Source organism: Vespa crabro, chromosome 12, assembly GCF_910589235.1.
Source record: "Vespa crabro chromosome 12, iyVesCrab1.2, whole genome shotgun sequence".
In the NCBI taxonomy this organism is placed as follows: Eukaryota; Metazoa; Arthropoda; class Insecta; order Hymenoptera; family Vespidae; genus Vespa; species Vespa crabro.
This window is the reverse complement of record NC_060966.1, coordinates 6,571,691-6,588,319: the sequence shown is the minus strand read 5'-3', so window position 1 is coordinate 6,588,319 and position 16,629 is coordinate 6,571,691. Positions and strand designations below refer to the sequence as shown.

Genomic DNA, 16,629 nt, shown 5'->3' with positions numbered 1-16,629 from the left:
TCACGATTCACGTAATTTTCGACGGGAAAATTCTCCTAATATCCGTATCGATTGAATAAATCCTTTTCTAATTTATTGCTATATTTCTACAATCACGAGACGACCTTGTTTCGTCTTTTAAAGAGAAATAGATAGATAGACAGACAGACAGCCAGAGAAAATATATATATATATATAGAGAGAGGGGGGGGAGGGGAGGGGAGGGGAGGGGAGGGGGGGGAAGGAGAGAGAGAAAACTAAATGAATAACATAGGGAAAGATTTGTTGCCGCATTTGCAAGAAATTCCGACTTTCTTCCTTTCATTTTTCTTGAAATTTCGCCGAATTAGGTGCATCTAGGCATTTTTTCATTTCGCGTAAACACTAGCGCATACCTATGGGTATGTTCTCTATTCAATTATTGTCGTAAAATGATACTTATTGTCGGCAAAAAGATTCTTATTGTCTTCGCTTTTGCCTGTACATAGAGTACTTGTACACACTCGTTTTTTTCAATTTTCAATAACTAACTAAAAAGAGATCGTTTCTCTTTTTCTTAATATTCTTTATCATTAACGACTTCTTCATATCTTCGTCATATCAATGTATTCGTAAAAGTTTTCTAAGCTAACAAAAGTTCCTAATATTGTCTCGTTTACTTTCATTAATTATTTCTCGTTGGATTCGCAATAGCGAACGACTTTCTGGAAGAAGTCTTTTCTCTTAAATAGGAGAATTCGAATCGATTCTCCATCTCTCTTTTTTTTTGTTCTCGGAGAGCATCGTTTAAAGGTCGCTTTTACTTTTTTGTTTTGTTTTGGTTTCTTCCTTTTTTTCTTTTTCTTTGGAAACAAATACGTGTTGGCCTCTCATTACGTCGCGCTTTTGCGCCGACGGACGAATGCGCAAGATGAAGACATTCAAGCGGGGATGATTAACAAATGAAAGAAAAAATAAATATTCGGTGACGGAAGAATACTTTCCTCGCTCAGCTCCATCCTCCCATTTCTTTTTCTTTACTCGTACTTTCGGTATGCGAATAGCGCGAAGAAATCAATTTCAATTCCATTGATTCTGCGTAACGTCGTGCGTATAATCGTCTCTGGCAGGCGGTTGGACCAAAGTCGCGTTTAGATCCGTCGCGAACGGATTCGTCGAGTGAAATGGATTGTTACTGTTTGTCTCCGTCGATCCGTAATTTATAACGGGTGTCTTATCTTGTTGTTGGCCGTACGTATGATCGGCGATCATCGACGGTTGAGAATAATTGTTCCAATCGTCGGCGGCATCGCCAAGGGACGGTTGTTTCTGAAATATATGTAATATCTTAAATAGAGCGCGTTGAGAAAGGATGTAAACGTCAATGGCGTTAAAGCTCACAATAAATTCGGACTGCATCGTCGCCGGGGGCGGTGGTACAGCAGGTGGTTTCGCCTGACTAAGCTCGTCCATAGGATTCCAACTCTTTTGCTCTTCGATCGTGGAATCGGCCCAGGGTTGCAATTCACCGGAACAAAATATCCCGTAAAATATGACACCGAAGAAATGAACGCAGGCGGCAATGATGAATACGTTTCTCCACTCTTCGGCAGCCTAAAACGTTCGTTTATAATATAGATTCTAGATCTTCCTTTCGTTTCCGTAAATGTTACGCTCCTCGTATCGCAGATGCGACTATATCTTTGAATATAGCCGATCGATCGTGCTTTACTCGCCTTATTTTTCGTGATGTAATCGACGAAAAACGGTACCAGAAGGCCGGCTATCGTACCTATGCCGTTTGACATGCCCATCAGGATGCTCGCGTATTTCGGTGCGATGTCCAAATGATTAACGTTGAAGCCGGAAATGGCGAAGCCACTGCAGGCAACGCCAAAAATGAGAGCAAAGTTCGCCGCCGTAGCGTCCTTGTGCATGGTTGCGTTCGCGACTACCAAGAAAAAGATAGCCTCCATGCCGAAGCCGCCGCAATTGAAGAGCTTCCTAACGTTGGTCGTCGACATGATGCCACGTCTACGAAGATAATCGGCCAACAAACCCCCGCACGGGACGATAAATGTCATCATTAAGTGCGGGATCGAACCGACCATGCCAGTCTGATAAAAGAAGAACAAAATATCTTCGATTGGCCGATATGTTTGTTCGTTATCGAATAACGAGAAAAAGGTAAAAATTGAAGAAAATCAATGTACGAGGACGACAACGACGGCGACGACGACGACGAAAAAATAAAAGAAGCTTTGCGATCCTACTTGTTCCAATCAAAATATTTACGTTTACTCTTTCTTTAGGCTCTTTAATTAAACGAATTTATGGATATTGCGCCACATATAAGTTTGAAAATAGAGAAAAGCGTTAATAATAACTCGTAGGTACTTCGACGAGAGATATATTGAAGGCCTCGTGTATGAAGCGAGCTTGAAAAAGGACCAAGAGGTAAAAGTTCCAGGATCTGCAAAAGTTGGCGACGATGATCGCGTGGACCGGCATCGACGTAAAAAATTTCTTCCATGGGGTCGTCGAGAACGTAGGTATCGGTGCCAGAACTTGCCCTTGACCCAACGAATCCTCGATATATCGAAGCTCCTTGGCAGAGATCGAAGGATGCTTCGATGGTTTCTCAAAAGCCAGCCAAAGCCAGAAACAGTACCAAATTAAACCGGCGATGCCTAAAATTATTATTTCACCTAAGTTACGTCGAGGGGGGGTCTTTGGCAATAGGAAGTTTATTATCGAAAAATTTACCGTAAAAGTAAAAGGACGCCGTCCAACCGAACCAATTGCTCAACAAACCGGAAAGCGGCATTCCTATTACCATCGCGGCGTACGATCCGCAAAATGCCAAGGTGGCCAGTCGTGATCTTTCGAGCGGAGGCGCCCAAAATTTCCAAATACCATGACAGGCTGGATATGTAACGCCCTAAAGAAAAGATTAAGATAGTTTGAATGTTAATACCTTGATTAATTGTCGAAATGTCTCTATATATGTAAGCATATGGACTCGGAATGAATATCGTACCTCGACAAAACCTTTCAATGCTTGGACGATCATATCGACGATCGGATCGACCTTGAGAGCACCAGGCACGAGGAGATTCAAAAATGAAGATATCGCTATAGCCGCACCAAATATTCTATTTGCGGGATAAAGGGAGGCTAGAAATCCACCCGGGACTTGAGTTATAAGATAACCCCAAAAGAAGGACGAGTCCATGGCACTTTCCGTGCCGACCGTCCAATTGAACTTTAATTGCTCGCCCTCTTCGGTCGTGTTCTTCATCACCAGTTTTGCCATTCCCATGTTACACCTCATGCCGAACGAGATGACGAATCCTGCAAATCCGATCGTTTTCACTTCATCCTGGTGGAGGGCGGGAGAGAGAAAGAGAGAAAAGTAATGAAGGGCTCACCTAAACAAGCCAATACGGCGACGGTGTATCTCTTAGACAAACAGGGTAATTCCGGTTTGCAGTAAGTATCGATATGTCGTAAAGGTGGTCTTTCTGGTTCTGGAAGCGAATCGAAAGACGCTTGTCCACTGTATCCTCGCTCATCCTCGAACCCTCTGTTGTCTTTGCTTGCCTCTGGAGGCATTTCAAATTCCTCGTAGCCGGCATTACTCCTTCTGAATCTGTATCAATTGTATTAGAAGGAAATGTTACTTAGCGACGACGTCGAAAGCAACGCGTTTCATTTAATATATATCTAGAAACGATGCATTACCCAGAAAGTTTCTCCGATGCTTTAGACTTGAAGGAATTGAAGGCCACAAGACTCGCCGACGCGAATCCAGACATTTTACAATTATTGGCCTTACTTCGGGACTTTTCGTCGTTGCGTTGTTTTATTCGGCAATCCCTGGGGTAGGCCAAGTCACATGATTTTTCCTTACGATACGAAATCCCCTGAAAGGATTTGCGACAACTCTGTTACACGCGGACTGAAAAATTATCCTCTTTTTTTCTCATACCCGAAGATTTCTTAATCTACATCGCCTAGACACATGCATCTATCGAATAGAGAAAAATAAGACGGTCGACAGTTTTATAATTACTTGGAGAAAACAGATCAGGAAGAGGACTTTGGAGGATTATATCCTGTTTAATAGCTACTTCTACCCTATCGAGCCACGTCCTTATATATATATATATATATATATATATATATACACATCTTTCTATAGCTACATGCATACATACGTACATATGTATATATATATATATATATATATATATACATATATAAGGGCGGAAAAGTAGGAGAGTGTAGGGGTGTTTATTTGGAGTGGCAGTCTCTCCATCCCTAATCCCCGAACTCTCCGGGGAATCTATCTCGAAGGGAGCAGGATCGTGAAGAAAGAGAGAGAAATAAAACTCAGCCCTGTCTTACGGTCGTATTTTTCACTTAAACTCTCAGAGTTTTGTCCGCTCTATTTTCATTCCATCGCCATGCTTTAAACAATTCCTACTTTCATTCTATTCGTAGAATGTGAATTTTGAAATATTATATGATTTCTCGAAAGCGTAAGTGATAAATGATGCGTAAGCGAAATAAAGTATCGATTGCCACGTGAGAAATTACGTAATGGCTTGCTCGCGCGCGTACCAAATCGATGAATACGTTTTGTAAATCGAGACTGCTAGTCGTCCTGCTTTTGATAAGAGCTAAAGAAAAAAGAACGTGGAACGAGAGGAGTCACGTGACGCGATGATCGAGGAACGATCTTCAAAATGGAGGTGTAAAGATTAGAAGGGTGCGCCAAGATGAGAGGAGATAAAGAAAGTTATAAAGGGTATTATCGAACACGAAGAAATGACAGTCGGATATTAAAACAGCACGTGACGAACAAAAGGCACAAAATGCACAGCACGTGTTAACGAATTAGGGTGGAACGACGTCGATGGGAAACGCTGACTCAACTCTTAAATGGACACTGAGCATCCTCCATGTCGATAATTACTCCCCAGTCTTTTTTTTCTTCTCGCTTTGATAGATTTTATCGACCTCTTTCGAAAGGGCGAACGATTCGATCATCGGTGCCAAAAGCTCGCCTTTAATCGTCTTTTTTTATTTTTAATACACAGTTATCTTCTTGTTTTTTTTTTTCTTTTTTTTCTTTTTTTCAGCGAATCTTTCGCGTAAATCATAGAATCTATCGTAACCTTCAGTCCCGCAAACCCCAATATAACCCCCCATGGTATATTCTATCTCCGCAGATAGAAAGGGGGGGAGAGAGAGAGAGAGAGAGAGAGAGAAGTTACAATCTTTCGAAACCTTCACTTACGATTATTCTTGATCGAAGAAAAAAGAGAAGAACGGATAAACGTATCGATCAATAGTTTTCCCAAGGAACGACTTTGATTGATAAATCAAACCTTTCGAAAAAATCACTCAAGAGAATCACATCACCAGAAACGTATCACCACTCACATATAACTTGCAACGAAGAAAGATGTAATTTGAAAAGAGACAAGATTTCTGGTCCCTGACGGACGAAACGTATTATACTCCAGGAGATAATGGAAAATAAAAAGCAAGAGAATGTGGTAAAAAATTAAAATGAAAATTAGGAAGGGAGTAAAAATTTGATTCGAGAGAAAAAAAAGAAAAGGGAAAGACTCACCGATAATGAAATCCAGATATGATTACGAGCAGAGAATAGGATGATGCGGGGTACGCGACGGAGAACGTCGCTTAAGTCGTAGCTGCCACCACCGCCGCCGTCGACGTTGTCCTCGTCCTTGTTGTGTTCGTCGTCGTCGTCGTTGCCGTCGTCCTTGTCGTGTTCGTCGTCGTCGTCGTTGCCGTCGTCCTTGTCGTGTTCGTCGTCGTCGTCGTCGTCGCCGTCACCGTCGTCGTCGTCGTCGTCGTCGTCGCCGTCACCGTCGTCGTCGTCGTCGTCGTCGTCGTGGTCGTCGCGGTCGTCGCGGTGGTCGTCCTCGGCATCCTCGAAGAGTCGACTTGGAAAGACGTCGTCGGCGCATCACGACGAGGTCGTCCGATCCCATTGGCTGACGAGTTCGACGCATCGATATCACTGGCCAATAGAGTTTATCCATCGACCCCACTCGTAGCCACCCCAGGCGGAGCTTCTTCTACCCCACCTGCCCTTCGACCACCCACATTGCCATGGGAAAACCGTTTGCAACAACAAAACGGCACGCGCAAACAACCATAGTAATGGTATTAACGACGTTCAACGATCGTACCTTGAATCGAGCTCCGATCGTCCAACTGTCTCTTCCTTAGCTCGTGATTTTTTCGATATTTAATCCTTATCCGCCGGTGATTAGCTTTCTCTATGATATTTGTCAAATATAACAAGGTCAAGCTCGAAGCTTTCCATCGAACATACGATATTGTCATAAATATATTTCTACCTTTTGCTATCTTAAAGTTACTATTTTACGTTGAATAATCGGTTGAGATCGAAGTGGTTTCGCAAAAGGATATTAACTAAGAGTTGAGACGAGATCGAAGCAAGCTCTCGTTATCATTGACAAATATTACGAGCCCTTGCGAATTAATTTCAACGTTTCTTTATGCAAATACCGTAGGTCTCTCAAAAGGAAGATCGTCGTATTTTAATGAAAATATACTCGTTGGTCTTCTCTCTCTCTCTCTCTCTCTCTCTCTCTCTCTCCCGGAACGAAAAAATTTCTTCCGAACGGATTTATTTCAAGTCGTATATGGAACACGTCATACTCCTCTCTAATTTCTCTTTATTATCTCGTTCTTAAAATTAAAAAAATAAATAAGATGAAGGAGCAAGGACATTTTACTTAACCGCTCGATAATATAATACAATATAATTGGTCAAAGGTGAGAAAAGGAATCGATAGGGAGTAAGTAAAGATATGTTTTTGGTGGTCGACGAAATTAAGATGAATGTTGTCTATCGGTGCGTTGGCTCAAATCCATCGCTAGACGTTAGAAGCCGACTCGCATTGTTACAAACAGAGGGTAAAGCGGTCGCGGCGTGGGCACCCTCTCCACGGTTGCCAGGAAATATCGATCTGCTCCAGAGGCTGCCTGCTGTTCTCTGAATGGTAGCTCTGTCATTCTTTATCCTCGCACCACCGGCAATCCTATGACCCGAATAACTCGAATTTCACTATCTTCTCGTCCTCCTCGGACGAATAATATCGCGAATATTATTCCGTTGTATTCCCAATTCTCTACCTCGGTTCGTACGTAATATCAATTCAGTTGTTTCTAAATCGATAGGATTGAAGAGTCGAGAGAAAAAAGAAAAAAAAAACAAATTAAAACTAATATTCCCCGTCATACGTACTCGGTTGTATCATTAAACAATTTTCCCTTCCATCCTCGAATAACGAGCAAGTTATCAACCTCGTTCGTGCGAGGCCAAATAAGAATTTATTGTTTGGTTCTAACATCCTCCCCTTTCCCATTACCCAAAAAAGAATATCTAATGTTCTTACATAGCGCGACATATTGTTCCAACTTGTATCGAAAATCTAAACCAAGATCGCTGATAGGTTTCTCGTAATCGTTGACGAATCGTTCGTACGAAAAAAGTTCTTTTCTATTTTCGCATGACGTCTTTCGTATCTCCTTAGATTTTCTTCCACTTTCTACGTCCATGAAATTTCTTTTCATCTCCGAAAGGAATTTCGTCGTGCCAACGAGATCGCGATTACGAGAACGAGACGTAAATCCGTCGACGAGTTTAATACTTCCTTTGTTCGATCGTCGTGGACCAATCGGTATATATAAATAATCCCGGCGAGTTGGCGATCCTTCTTTGAATTTCGATAGGGAATGGATCGTCGATCGGCGATCTTTCGAGGAACGATCGTCGAAGGACGATCGTAAATCGTAAATCGCAATACGATCGAAATAGTTTGGAGTTCGACCGTTTGAGAACGGAGATCCATCTTTCGTTCCTTTCCTATCTCTTCCGTTTTCTCCCCTTCGACAAAGTTCCTTCCTCGACGGTCCTCCGGAGCGATCGGCGGTCCCCTCGACGTTTACCTCGGCTTTACCCCTCTGCATTAATCTTCGTAAATTCGCGCGGAGCATGTTTCTAAGCCGGCCAATGGATCTCCTCCCGCCGTAGAAACTCTTTGAAAACAAGTTCGAATCTCGAAAGCCAACGTAATTTTCTATTCTCGAGATCCATGGCTCCGTTCGCTTTCGATTGTAGAAACATTTCCTACAGGTACAAACGTACGGCAAACGATTCTTATATTTTCCCAGGATGAAGCGTTTCTCGCAATCGCTTTCTAAATATCCAACCTCCTCTTTCCTCCTCGGCATTTTAAAATAAAGAGTCGTTCTCGACGACTCTTTATCGCGAAGTCGCCCTTCTCTTACTTTCGTTCGCGATCCTGATCCCTTCCTTCTTTTCCTCTTGCCACCGGCGGCAACGATAACGGTCGAACTAGCGTTCGCGCAATACCTCGTTCTTGACGTTTGAATCGACAACGATACAAAGTCCCTATGATCCTCCCTATGGTTTTCTCTTTTTTCGATCGGACAGAGTTGAATCCCGCGATCTTGCTCCCTTCGAATATCCTTTTCACCAATCATGGATGAATTCTCCACTCGTTCGATCTCGTCTCCCAACGCACCTTGAAGCTTTTCCTCGCTTTTTCGTCCCACGTACGAAAATGAAGAAACTTTCGAACGGCAGGAACATCTCGAGTCGCAATCGAGGTTCGCTACTTCTTTAGAAAGTAATACTTGTTTCCTCCTCGTTAAACTGTCCATGCTCATCGAACTGCTAATAACGATTTCTTCCTTTTCATCTCTCGTCTCGATCGTACGAACGATCTCATCTTTGGTTACCAAACTGCAAAGCCTTTGGGCGCAAACGTCTTCGCTCAATTCCTCTTCCTCTTCCTCTTCCTCTTCCTCTTCCTCTTCCTCTTCCTCTTTCTTTGATGACTTTGTCAAATTCAACGTGTCATCCTTGTTCTTGGAAATATTCGACGAACAAGGATTCAAAATATTCGCGTTTTCGTCGATCGACCGATGACGGGACAGGACGATCGGAGTCTCGCAAGAAGGACGACAGAAGACAGTTCGATCGAATAAAATTTCTTCGTTCGAAAGACACGTAGGATCAACATCGAGTCGTTTACTTGTCGTACAATCGTCACTGATATTCTCCGTTAAGACCTTCCTTTTCCCTTTCACCTCATCATCCTCTTCTTTTCCTTCGATCGATGATGAATCATCCTTTTCCTTTATATTCTCGTCGATGTTCAATATTATACCTTGGTCGATCAGGCCAATATCGCCTTTGGTAATAACCCCGACGTCACGCCTGTGCACGCTTTGACGGATCGGTACTCGGACTCGATTCGCAAACAAGAGACAGGACCTCGCCTCCTGACTTCTTCTACCTGTCAATTTGAAGGTGATGTAATCTTTACGAATGTCCAAAATCAAACGTAGCTCCACGATAGAAGTTTCGCCGAATATTTTTCGAACGACGTCGTTAAGGCAGGAACAAACGCTCAGTATTCCCATTTCGAATTTTCTTTTAGCCGCAATCAAGTAGGATTCGCCTGAGAGGAAAAGAGTTGGATCGACCTTGAAAATCTCCCTCGTCACATCGTCGGCTTTAAAGGGCAAAGATAAACGACGTTGTCTTCTCATCCGTGGCTTTAACGACATCGAGCAACGACGGCAACAACGACAACAACGACAACAACGACAACAACAACGACGACGACGACGACGACGACGACGACGACGACGACGACGACGACAGTCCCACGGCACAAATAAACTTCGACATTTTTTCCCTTTGACTTTCCTATCGGCGTTACTATCATTCCCATTCGCGTAGCGTACCGCGTCGGACAAGTTGGAAGAATTTTCCAATCGACAGGAATAATGGTCCAGGGTTGATTCGAAGGTGCCCTGCGATTTCATACGTTCGTTACGATCGATTTTTTCGTTGCTAGGAGAATCATAAGTAGCTGCTCTTTTACAAGCACTTCCGTTCAACGGATAGATGGATCCTGCAGATGCTTTCTTACTTCCTAAAATAACTTCTGCCCTAAGATCAAGAGAAAAATCTTCTCGACTCTTTGCCTCCTCCTCTTTTTTTCTCATTTTTTCTCCTCCTCTTCTTCTTCTTCCTTTCTCTAATAACCTGCCAATTCAAGGAAGAACTCTATTGAGATTGGTATACGTATCTTCGGAGAGAATATAATAATTATAAATAATAATGTCATGACTTTTGATCGAACAAAATAGCATTATAATTTGCTTTCACTCACACGCAATCTTTCTCACAATGTCCCCTCGAAAAATAGAAATTATTAAAGACGTTCGAATCGAAACCCAAGGCATCCAATTCTTGGCATATCTTGATCAATCTATTATTCAAAATGATCGAATTGACGAAGCAGCCAAGCAGTCCGTCATTGAGTAAACATTTGATCGTGTACTTGATGATCTCCTCCATCGCGTCAACCTCCCATGATACCTACCACGAATCATTCCCTAATAGATCTCTTCGGGTTACGAGGACGTACAAACGTTTCTTCACCCATCAAGATCGAAGGCCTATGAATTCATCGAATTCCTTTTTATCTTATCGACTAATGATTCCACGCTCGTTAGATCCTCGGATCTGACACGGAGTTTCATTTACGGAGTGTATAATGTGAGGGGTCTAAGCGTCTCTATTTTTTTCTTTCCTTGAAATTTTAACAATTGTCATAACGCGTACTCATAAAAATCGAATTTCCTTTCTCAATTTTTCATCGAAAAGCAAAAAAGGAGAAAGCCATTTATTAGGAAACGTGATTTTCTAAATTGTTTCAACGATGGAGGAGGAGGAGATCCTTTTGTTGAACGTCAATAATAGGATAATTGCGAGGAAAGGTTATCCTTTGACTCCTCCTTGCAGCCTAATATATTTCTATCGGCAAAATTAGTTGTCTGTCGTTGGAGAGATGTTATGTACGTACGATTGATCTTTCCCCATTATTCTATCCGATCGAGCAACATGCGATGCTCCGAAGCTTGCACCGTTACCGTTGTGAAATTAAAACGTCCAACTGTAAATAATCGATACTCATTGTCGGATATCGATCAAGTACGAATTAGCGACTTTATTATTTTTAAGATATTTTATTCGTCGTTGGGAGAAAATACACATACATGCGTCGTTCTGGGCGCGACGAAGATGAAATATATATTTGTACACGTACACGCGTGATATCAAAGGGAATACGTACAGTATAATAAACTAGTTTCGGTCGAACCACCTGACTTTGTTAATTGACTTGCAGCAACAGCAAAATTCAGGGTCCACCGAATATGCTAATGTGTTTTACGTTAAGTGCTCCAACGCATTGGTGCGAGACCCTTGACGCGGCGGGATTCCAATAGGGGAGAGAAATATATATATATATATATATATATATATATATATATATATATATATATATATATAGAGTGAGAGGAACGATGAAGGAACGACGAAAGCGAGGAAATAAACGAAAAGAGAATTTGAAATTCTCCGAAAGAAAGAAAGAAAGAATCTATCTCAGATCGAACTAACGAATCGTTCTACGTATTGAAAGATTTTTGGGTGAAAATCTAAAGAAAAGGTCGCAACATTTGAATGTACCTGCAGATTACGTAATAGAAATTTTTCTAATGGACAGGCACATGCACGTACGCATATATTAGATAACTCGTACGATCTAGCTCGTGAAAAAACGTCAACGTGACAAAACGAGGGTGGAATAATAAATAGCCTGTTGAAGAAAGAAAAGAAGAATGAACGAAAGAGAGAGAGAGAGAGAGAGAGAGAGAGAGAGAGAGAGAGAGAGAGAGAGAGATAAAAATCTATTTCCGAAATTTTTCGGAGAGACGCATATACTTCATTCGCATAGTCGCTCCGTGGAGATCAATACTTGTGACGCCGAGACAAAGCGTAACAACCCCTCAACGCTGACATCGTTAAACAATATATTTATATGTATATAGAATCGTCGCAATTTACTATACATATTCTATTTCTCTCAATTTTTCACATATTCCATCTCGCATGAATAACGGAGAAAAAGACAAAAAAGAGAGAATTGTACGATAATTCTAAAGATGCAATCTCTGGGCTTCTGGTCATGAGAGAAATCAGACGAGCTACGATGCATTTTCCACGTTTGATCTCTTCTCTGTTGACCCGTATTTTACGCGCTAACGATGGATCGAGGAATTTACAGGAAGCTATAAACGGACGAGATTGAAATCTCTCTTTCAACCTTGCTCCTACATACTTTTGGAATCTTGGAAAAATCGAGAGAGAGAGAGAGAGAGAGAGAGAGAGAGAGAGAGAGACAGAGAGGGAGAGAGAGAGAGGGAGAGAGGTCAGGAACAGTTCCTCCTTTCCGTTTTACGATATTTCACATAGGCCACTGATTTCTACCGATACATACTATTAACTGAGAATTAAATTTGAAGAATTGCATTCGAAAGTCCGTAAACGCGGGACAACGACTAATGGACGTTTATATACCGACCGTAATGAGAAGAGAAGGGTCCTTTGATATCTCTCTTCCCCTTTTACCTCTTGCAAAAATGATCCCTTCGAATCTCCATTTATATCCGATAAAAGGACGCCTCGAAATTGATTACCGAAGCTAATTATCATATTATTTGAATTTGATATGAACAATAATACATAATAATAGACAATTAGGAGCATTTAGAAAGAAATTCTTTGTATGATGCAACTCGAATAAATTGGCCTAGATTCGATTAAGAATCTATCGTTGAATGCGATAAGAAAGAATTATTTTACAATAAATTGCAAATAATTATTCAAGTGGAAAAGAAAAAAATTATTAAGTACGTTAGAGACACTCGTCGTCCCGATATCGTGACGTACAACCTTCGCTCGTAATTCGGCTTTACGAATGTGGGTTGCCAGAAACATAGTGGAACAGCGAGTGGGAGTTCGAAGGTTCCCTTTTTACGTAGCTCTCGTAAAATCGAAAGGATCAATACTTTGATACTAGCTAAGACCACCAACGGCGCTCTCTTCTCGAGGATTCCGAGGGTCCGATTGACGTGAATACCGGCAGCCATCGGACAAAAAATATCTCGTCAAGGACCCGTTCGTTTGCTCCGTTCGTCTGCTACTTAAATCAATCGCCGATTCTGGTAATTAAGAAAATGTTATTCTCTCGTTGATAATCGTAAGGGACATGGGCGAATCTTTGATGAGCTCATGATGGCCCAGATCGCGTGTACGTGCGCAATGAGGTCAATGAAACAATTGTCATCTTGTAAATTGTCATTTTCTCAATTTGATTACAGCTACAATTCGCTCCTCCCGCTATGCCGTACTGTATTCTACTTCTCTTGATAGCCGTAGCTACGCAGGCATCGTTCTATTTACCATCTACGATTCAGGTAAAATTAAACGGACGAATAATATTATTGCGATTATCATTAACGAGCGAATCGATTTCAATTGGTCAATCTAATTTATCGATTTTTAGGAAGAACATCTTCTGGCGGAAAGGCATCATCAAAATACCATCGATACGTTGAACGATTTTATCGACGCTGTCAATTCTTACGCCGAATATTTCGGTAATTCTCGATTGTCCGATGACTTTGATAAGCCAAAGGAAATACCGATAGATCTACCGGCTGATTACGAAACCGTCGATACGTTCAATCCCAATCCAAGTATTCGCGATCAAGAATACCTGCAACATAGTACTCTATGGAGTCATCAGCATGCGAATGATTATTACAGGGGTAACGATAGACATAGGATACAACAGGGCGTTGGTTTAAAGGGCGGAAAAGATGATAAAACTGAAAATGCATTACCTGCTTACTGCACACCGCCGAATCCTTGCCCAATAGGATACACCAGTGAGTTACAGACTTTTTCCTTTCTTTCTTTCGTAGTTTCCCTCGTTAAAGTGCCTCGTCATATCAATATCTTTCTTTTCTTTTTCCTATCTTCCGAGCAAAGAATAATAACAATTAACCTTTACCTAATCCTATATATATATATATATATATATATATATATATATATATATATATATATATATATATATATATAATGTCCTATATATAATGCCTGTATAATGTCGTAGAAGAAAAATTGTTTATTTGCTATCAGGTGAGAACAACTGTCTTGTCGACTTTGAGAATACGGCGGCGTTTAGTCGTCATTATCAAAGCATACAGGATTGTATGTGCGATACCGAACACATGGCAGATTGTCCGTCTAATTCCATTAACAATAATGGTCTTCCTGGTATACGCATTTCAAATGCTGATTTTGAAAAGATCGTCGAATTTCAGGTAAGTCGACGAACTTATTCGAACTTGAACTTTTTCAACTTTATTCCTACGATTTCCTTTTTAGGAAGAGAATCCATTCTTCCAAGGAGAAAAATTACCGATAGCTGCGAAAAAAGGTATAAATGTGGTTTACTAAAAAGGCAAAGATATAAAAATGTTATCTATCGAGTATTTACTGTCAAGTCACATTGAATAACTCTATGCACTATGCTCGATGGAAAAATATTATATGCGTGTTAAATAAAAGGATTGTAATACATGCTTAGATCAGAGGGAGAGAGAAAAGTCACGTATACATGTAAATTTCTTCTACATAAATTATTTAAGATTTTTTCAATATATTATACATTAAAATGATCGTCGTCGCACCAAAAAATGCTACTATTAAAATGAACCATTTAATTTATCGATGTAAACAATTGTAATATACACACATTCACGCAAGCATGTACGCAAACAGACAGACAGACAGACAGCCACCCACCCACCCACGCACACACACACACACACACACACGAATTATACGTATTTTAACATGAGATTTGTCGTTCAACTTTATCCGAAATTCCGTTCTTTGAAACAAACGACGTTTTGACACAACTACGTAGACGATATCTCACGTATCGTTCCATTGCACTTTTTCACAAGATGCTATCGATGAGATATTCAATAATTAAATATTATTTGTTACATATTGGCGTATCGCGAGGGAATGCACCTTACCAAATACATTTCTATACATATGAAATGTAACATCACTGGCAAAGTTACCGTATAACAATCAATTAATAAATAAAGAGAAATATTATTTCTATATAAAGATATAAGACGAACGTACAAAATGACGACACTATCTTACTGCTTTCTAAAACTTTTCAATATCGGATAAATATTATTTAATGCGTCCTGCAATTCAGATCGTTTCTTTGCACCTGCAACATAAGCTAATCTCAATATCATAGATCGGTATACATAGGATAGATGCGACTGGCTTGAGAGGATAATACATTGAATCGCATAAACGGTAAAGAAACTATAATATTATATCGATTGAACATTATTCGATCTTACCAGTTAATACTATCTTTCCATTTACAAATATGAGTAATACCACTCTAGGTAAAACCATCCTATATATTAAACCGGAATAGAGCTCTGGTTCGTAACTTGAAAATTGACCATGCATTTGATTTAAATTTTCCAACTTAATGGGAAATTTAAGATCGCACGTAGCGACTATATTTTGTACTTTAAAATTATAAAATTTGGCCTGCAACGAACGAGATAATATATTATAGGAAGGATATAACGAAAAGTTTAATTTCATTAATATAAGGATCCAAGGGACGTCCTTACCGGGAAACCCAATTTTTGTATAATCCTGGCAAACTTTCTTGCTGCCAAGCAAGAATCCGCCTCGCTTCTGGCTCCGGTACAAACTAATTTTCCAGAACGAAAGATCAGAGCTGTCGTTGTGGGGTTACGTATTCTCATTATTAAACCGGTGAATCTTGCTGGATTGTATTCCGAATTCCTAGTTCTCGTATTAATATACATCAGTCTTAATTCCGTACCTAAGTTAACGGTGGAAACGACGTTTCTGGGAAAAGAAGAGAGAGAGAGAGAGAGAGAGAGAGAGAGAGAGAGAAAGGATAAAAAAGGGGATGGGTATGCCTCAGAGAAGATCTAGGAGGATTTTTTCTTACTGTACGCAAGCCTCTGGAATTTCCTTTGTACTGTTGACCGTATTGGGTACCATCGGATTCATGGTAGTAGATGGATTAACATTTTGAGATGTACTTGGCCGTGGCACGTTAGTCTGCAATCAATTGTGCGTAATCAAGTTGATTTCTTAAACGTTATCATGAATTTGTAATTAATAACCTACCGATAACGGCGGAGCCATACATATATCCTCGGTAATATTTCTCACAGGAGGAGCGTTCAATAATTGTTTCAACTCTTCGTTATTGTCTTGCTCGAGAGTTGCCATTCTCCTTCTTTCCTTCAAACTAAGTTATCTAGATTTGTTTGATGTGAGGGAAAAAAAAAAAAAGAACTCGCGTCTATCAGACGGACACGTGGCCTCACACCGGTTGACAATTGTTATTGGCCTGAAGTTGGCCCAAAGTAAATATTATGGAAGAGTCGAAGATATTTTCTGACGCATGCGCAATGCTTCGATTCGAATGGACCAATTCGAACGAAGGCGCGCTATTATAACTATTTATTATCAAGTATTTATTCATACGACGTATGTTGTACAACATTAACAGAATATTATCATGATAATTTGAAAATGTTACGCAAGCCATAAACGAATTC

At 40.6% G+C, this 16,629-nt stretch overlaps 4 protein-coding genes across 4 annotated transcripts in view; 1 reads left to right on the top strand and 3 right to left on the bottom strand.

Moving 5' to 3' along the window:
• LOC124428411 (vesicular glutamate transporter 1) overlaps positions 1-5,823 on the bottom strand; it is an 11,288-nt gene extending 5,465 nt beyond the window's left edge. The window contains exons 1-9 of the mRNA XM_046972381.1: positions 5,603-5,823; positions 3,703-3,884; positions 3,390-3,610; positions 2,999-3,312; positions 2,725-2,899; positions 2,356-2,648; positions 1,695-2,075; positions 1,360-1,572; positions 1-1,287 (exon numbers count right to left, since the gene is read on the bottom strand). The exon at positions 1-1,287 is cut by the window's left edge and continues 5,465 nt beyond it. Of these exons, the coding sequence (XP_046828337.1) occupies positions 1,039-1,287; positions 1,360-1,572; positions 1,695-2,075; positions 2,356-2,648; positions 2,725-2,899; positions 2,999-3,312; positions 3,390-3,610; positions 3,703-3,776 (1,920 nt within the window). The 5' untranslated portion in view covers positions 3,777-3,884; positions 5,603-5,823 and the 3' untranslated portion in view covers positions 1-1,038. The remainder of the gene's footprint in view (positions 1,288-1,359; positions 1,573-1,694; positions 2,076-2,355; positions 2,649-2,724; positions 2,900-2,998; positions 3,313-3,389; positions 3,611-3,702; positions 3,885-5,602) is intronic.
• Positions 5,824-6,168: 345 nt separating this feature from the next.
• On the bottom strand, positions 6,169-12,822 carry LOC124428410. Its single transcript, XM_046972380.1, has 2 exons — positions 10,239-12,822; positions 6,169-10,111 (listed from the first exon to the last, which is right to left on the bottom strand). The coding sequence occupies exons 1-2, from the start codon at positions 10,424-10,426 to the stop codon at positions 7,360-7,362; spliced, it is 2,940 nt and encodes a 979-aa protein (XP_046828336.1). The 5' UTR covers positions 10,427-12,822; the 3' UTR covers positions 6,169-7,359.
• A 164-nt stretch (positions 12,823-12,986) lies between these two features.
• On the top strand, positions 12,987-14,843 carry LOC124428423. Its single transcript, XM_046972409.1, has 5 exons — positions 12,987-13,137; positions 13,294-13,389; positions 13,479-13,863; positions 14,120-14,304; positions 14,369-14,843. Exons 2-5 carry the CDS (start codon positions 13,315-13,317, stop codon positions 14,438-14,440), a joined length of 717 nt encoding a protein of 238 aa, XP_046828365.1. The 5' UTR covers positions 12,987-13,137; positions 13,294-13,314; the 3' UTR covers positions 14,441-14,843.
• On the bottom strand, positions 14,598-16,579 carry LOC124428422 (TATA-box-binding protein-like). Its single transcript, XM_046972407.1, has 5 exons — positions 16,193-16,579; positions 16,011-16,123; positions 15,661-15,904; positions 15,376-15,574; positions 14,598-15,236 (listed from the first exon to the last, which is right to left on the bottom strand). Exons 1-5 carry the CDS (start codon positions 16,295-16,297, stop codon positions 15,160-15,162), a joined length of 738 nt encoding a protein of 245 aa, XP_046828363.1. The 5' UTR covers positions 16,298-16,579; the 3' UTR covers positions 14,598-15,159.
• Positions 16,580-16,629: the final 50 nt, after the last annotated feature.

Bases quoted from the DNA above. Each gene is read 5' to 3' on its own strand.
- LOC124428410 (XM_046972380.1), bottom strand. From the start codon at position 10,426: ATGGAGGAGATCATCAAGTACACGATCAAATGTTTACTCAATGACGGA. The intron at 10,112-10,238 runs GTGAGTGAAAGC...TTGAATTGGCAG, and splicing joins CATTGTGAGAAAGATTGCGT to GTTATTAGAGAAAGGAAGAA.
- LOC124428422 (XM_046972407.1), bottom strand. From the start codon at position 16,297: ATGGCAACTCTCGAGCAAGACAATAACGAAGAGTTGAAACAATTATTG. The intron at 15,575-15,660 runs GTAAGGACGTCC...CGTTCGTTGCAG, and splicing joins TACAAAAATTGGGTTTCCCG to GCCAAATTTTATAATTTTAA. The intron at 15,237-15,375 runs GTAAGATCGAAT...CTTATGTTGCAG, and splicing joins TGGAAAGATAGTATTAACTG to GTGCAAAGAAACGATCTGAA.
- LOC124428423 (XM_046972409.1), top strand. From the start codon at position 13,315: ATGCCGTACTGTATTCTACTTCTCTTGATAGCCGTAGCTACGCAGGCA. The intron at 13,864-14,119 runs GTGAGTTACAGA...ATTTGCTATCAG, and splicing joins TTGCCCAATAGGATACACCA to GTGAGAACAACTGTCTTGTC. The intron at 14,305-14,368 runs GTAAGTCGACGA...TTTCCTTTTTAG, and splicing joins AAAAGATCGTCGAATTTCAG to GAAGAGAATCCATTCTTCCA.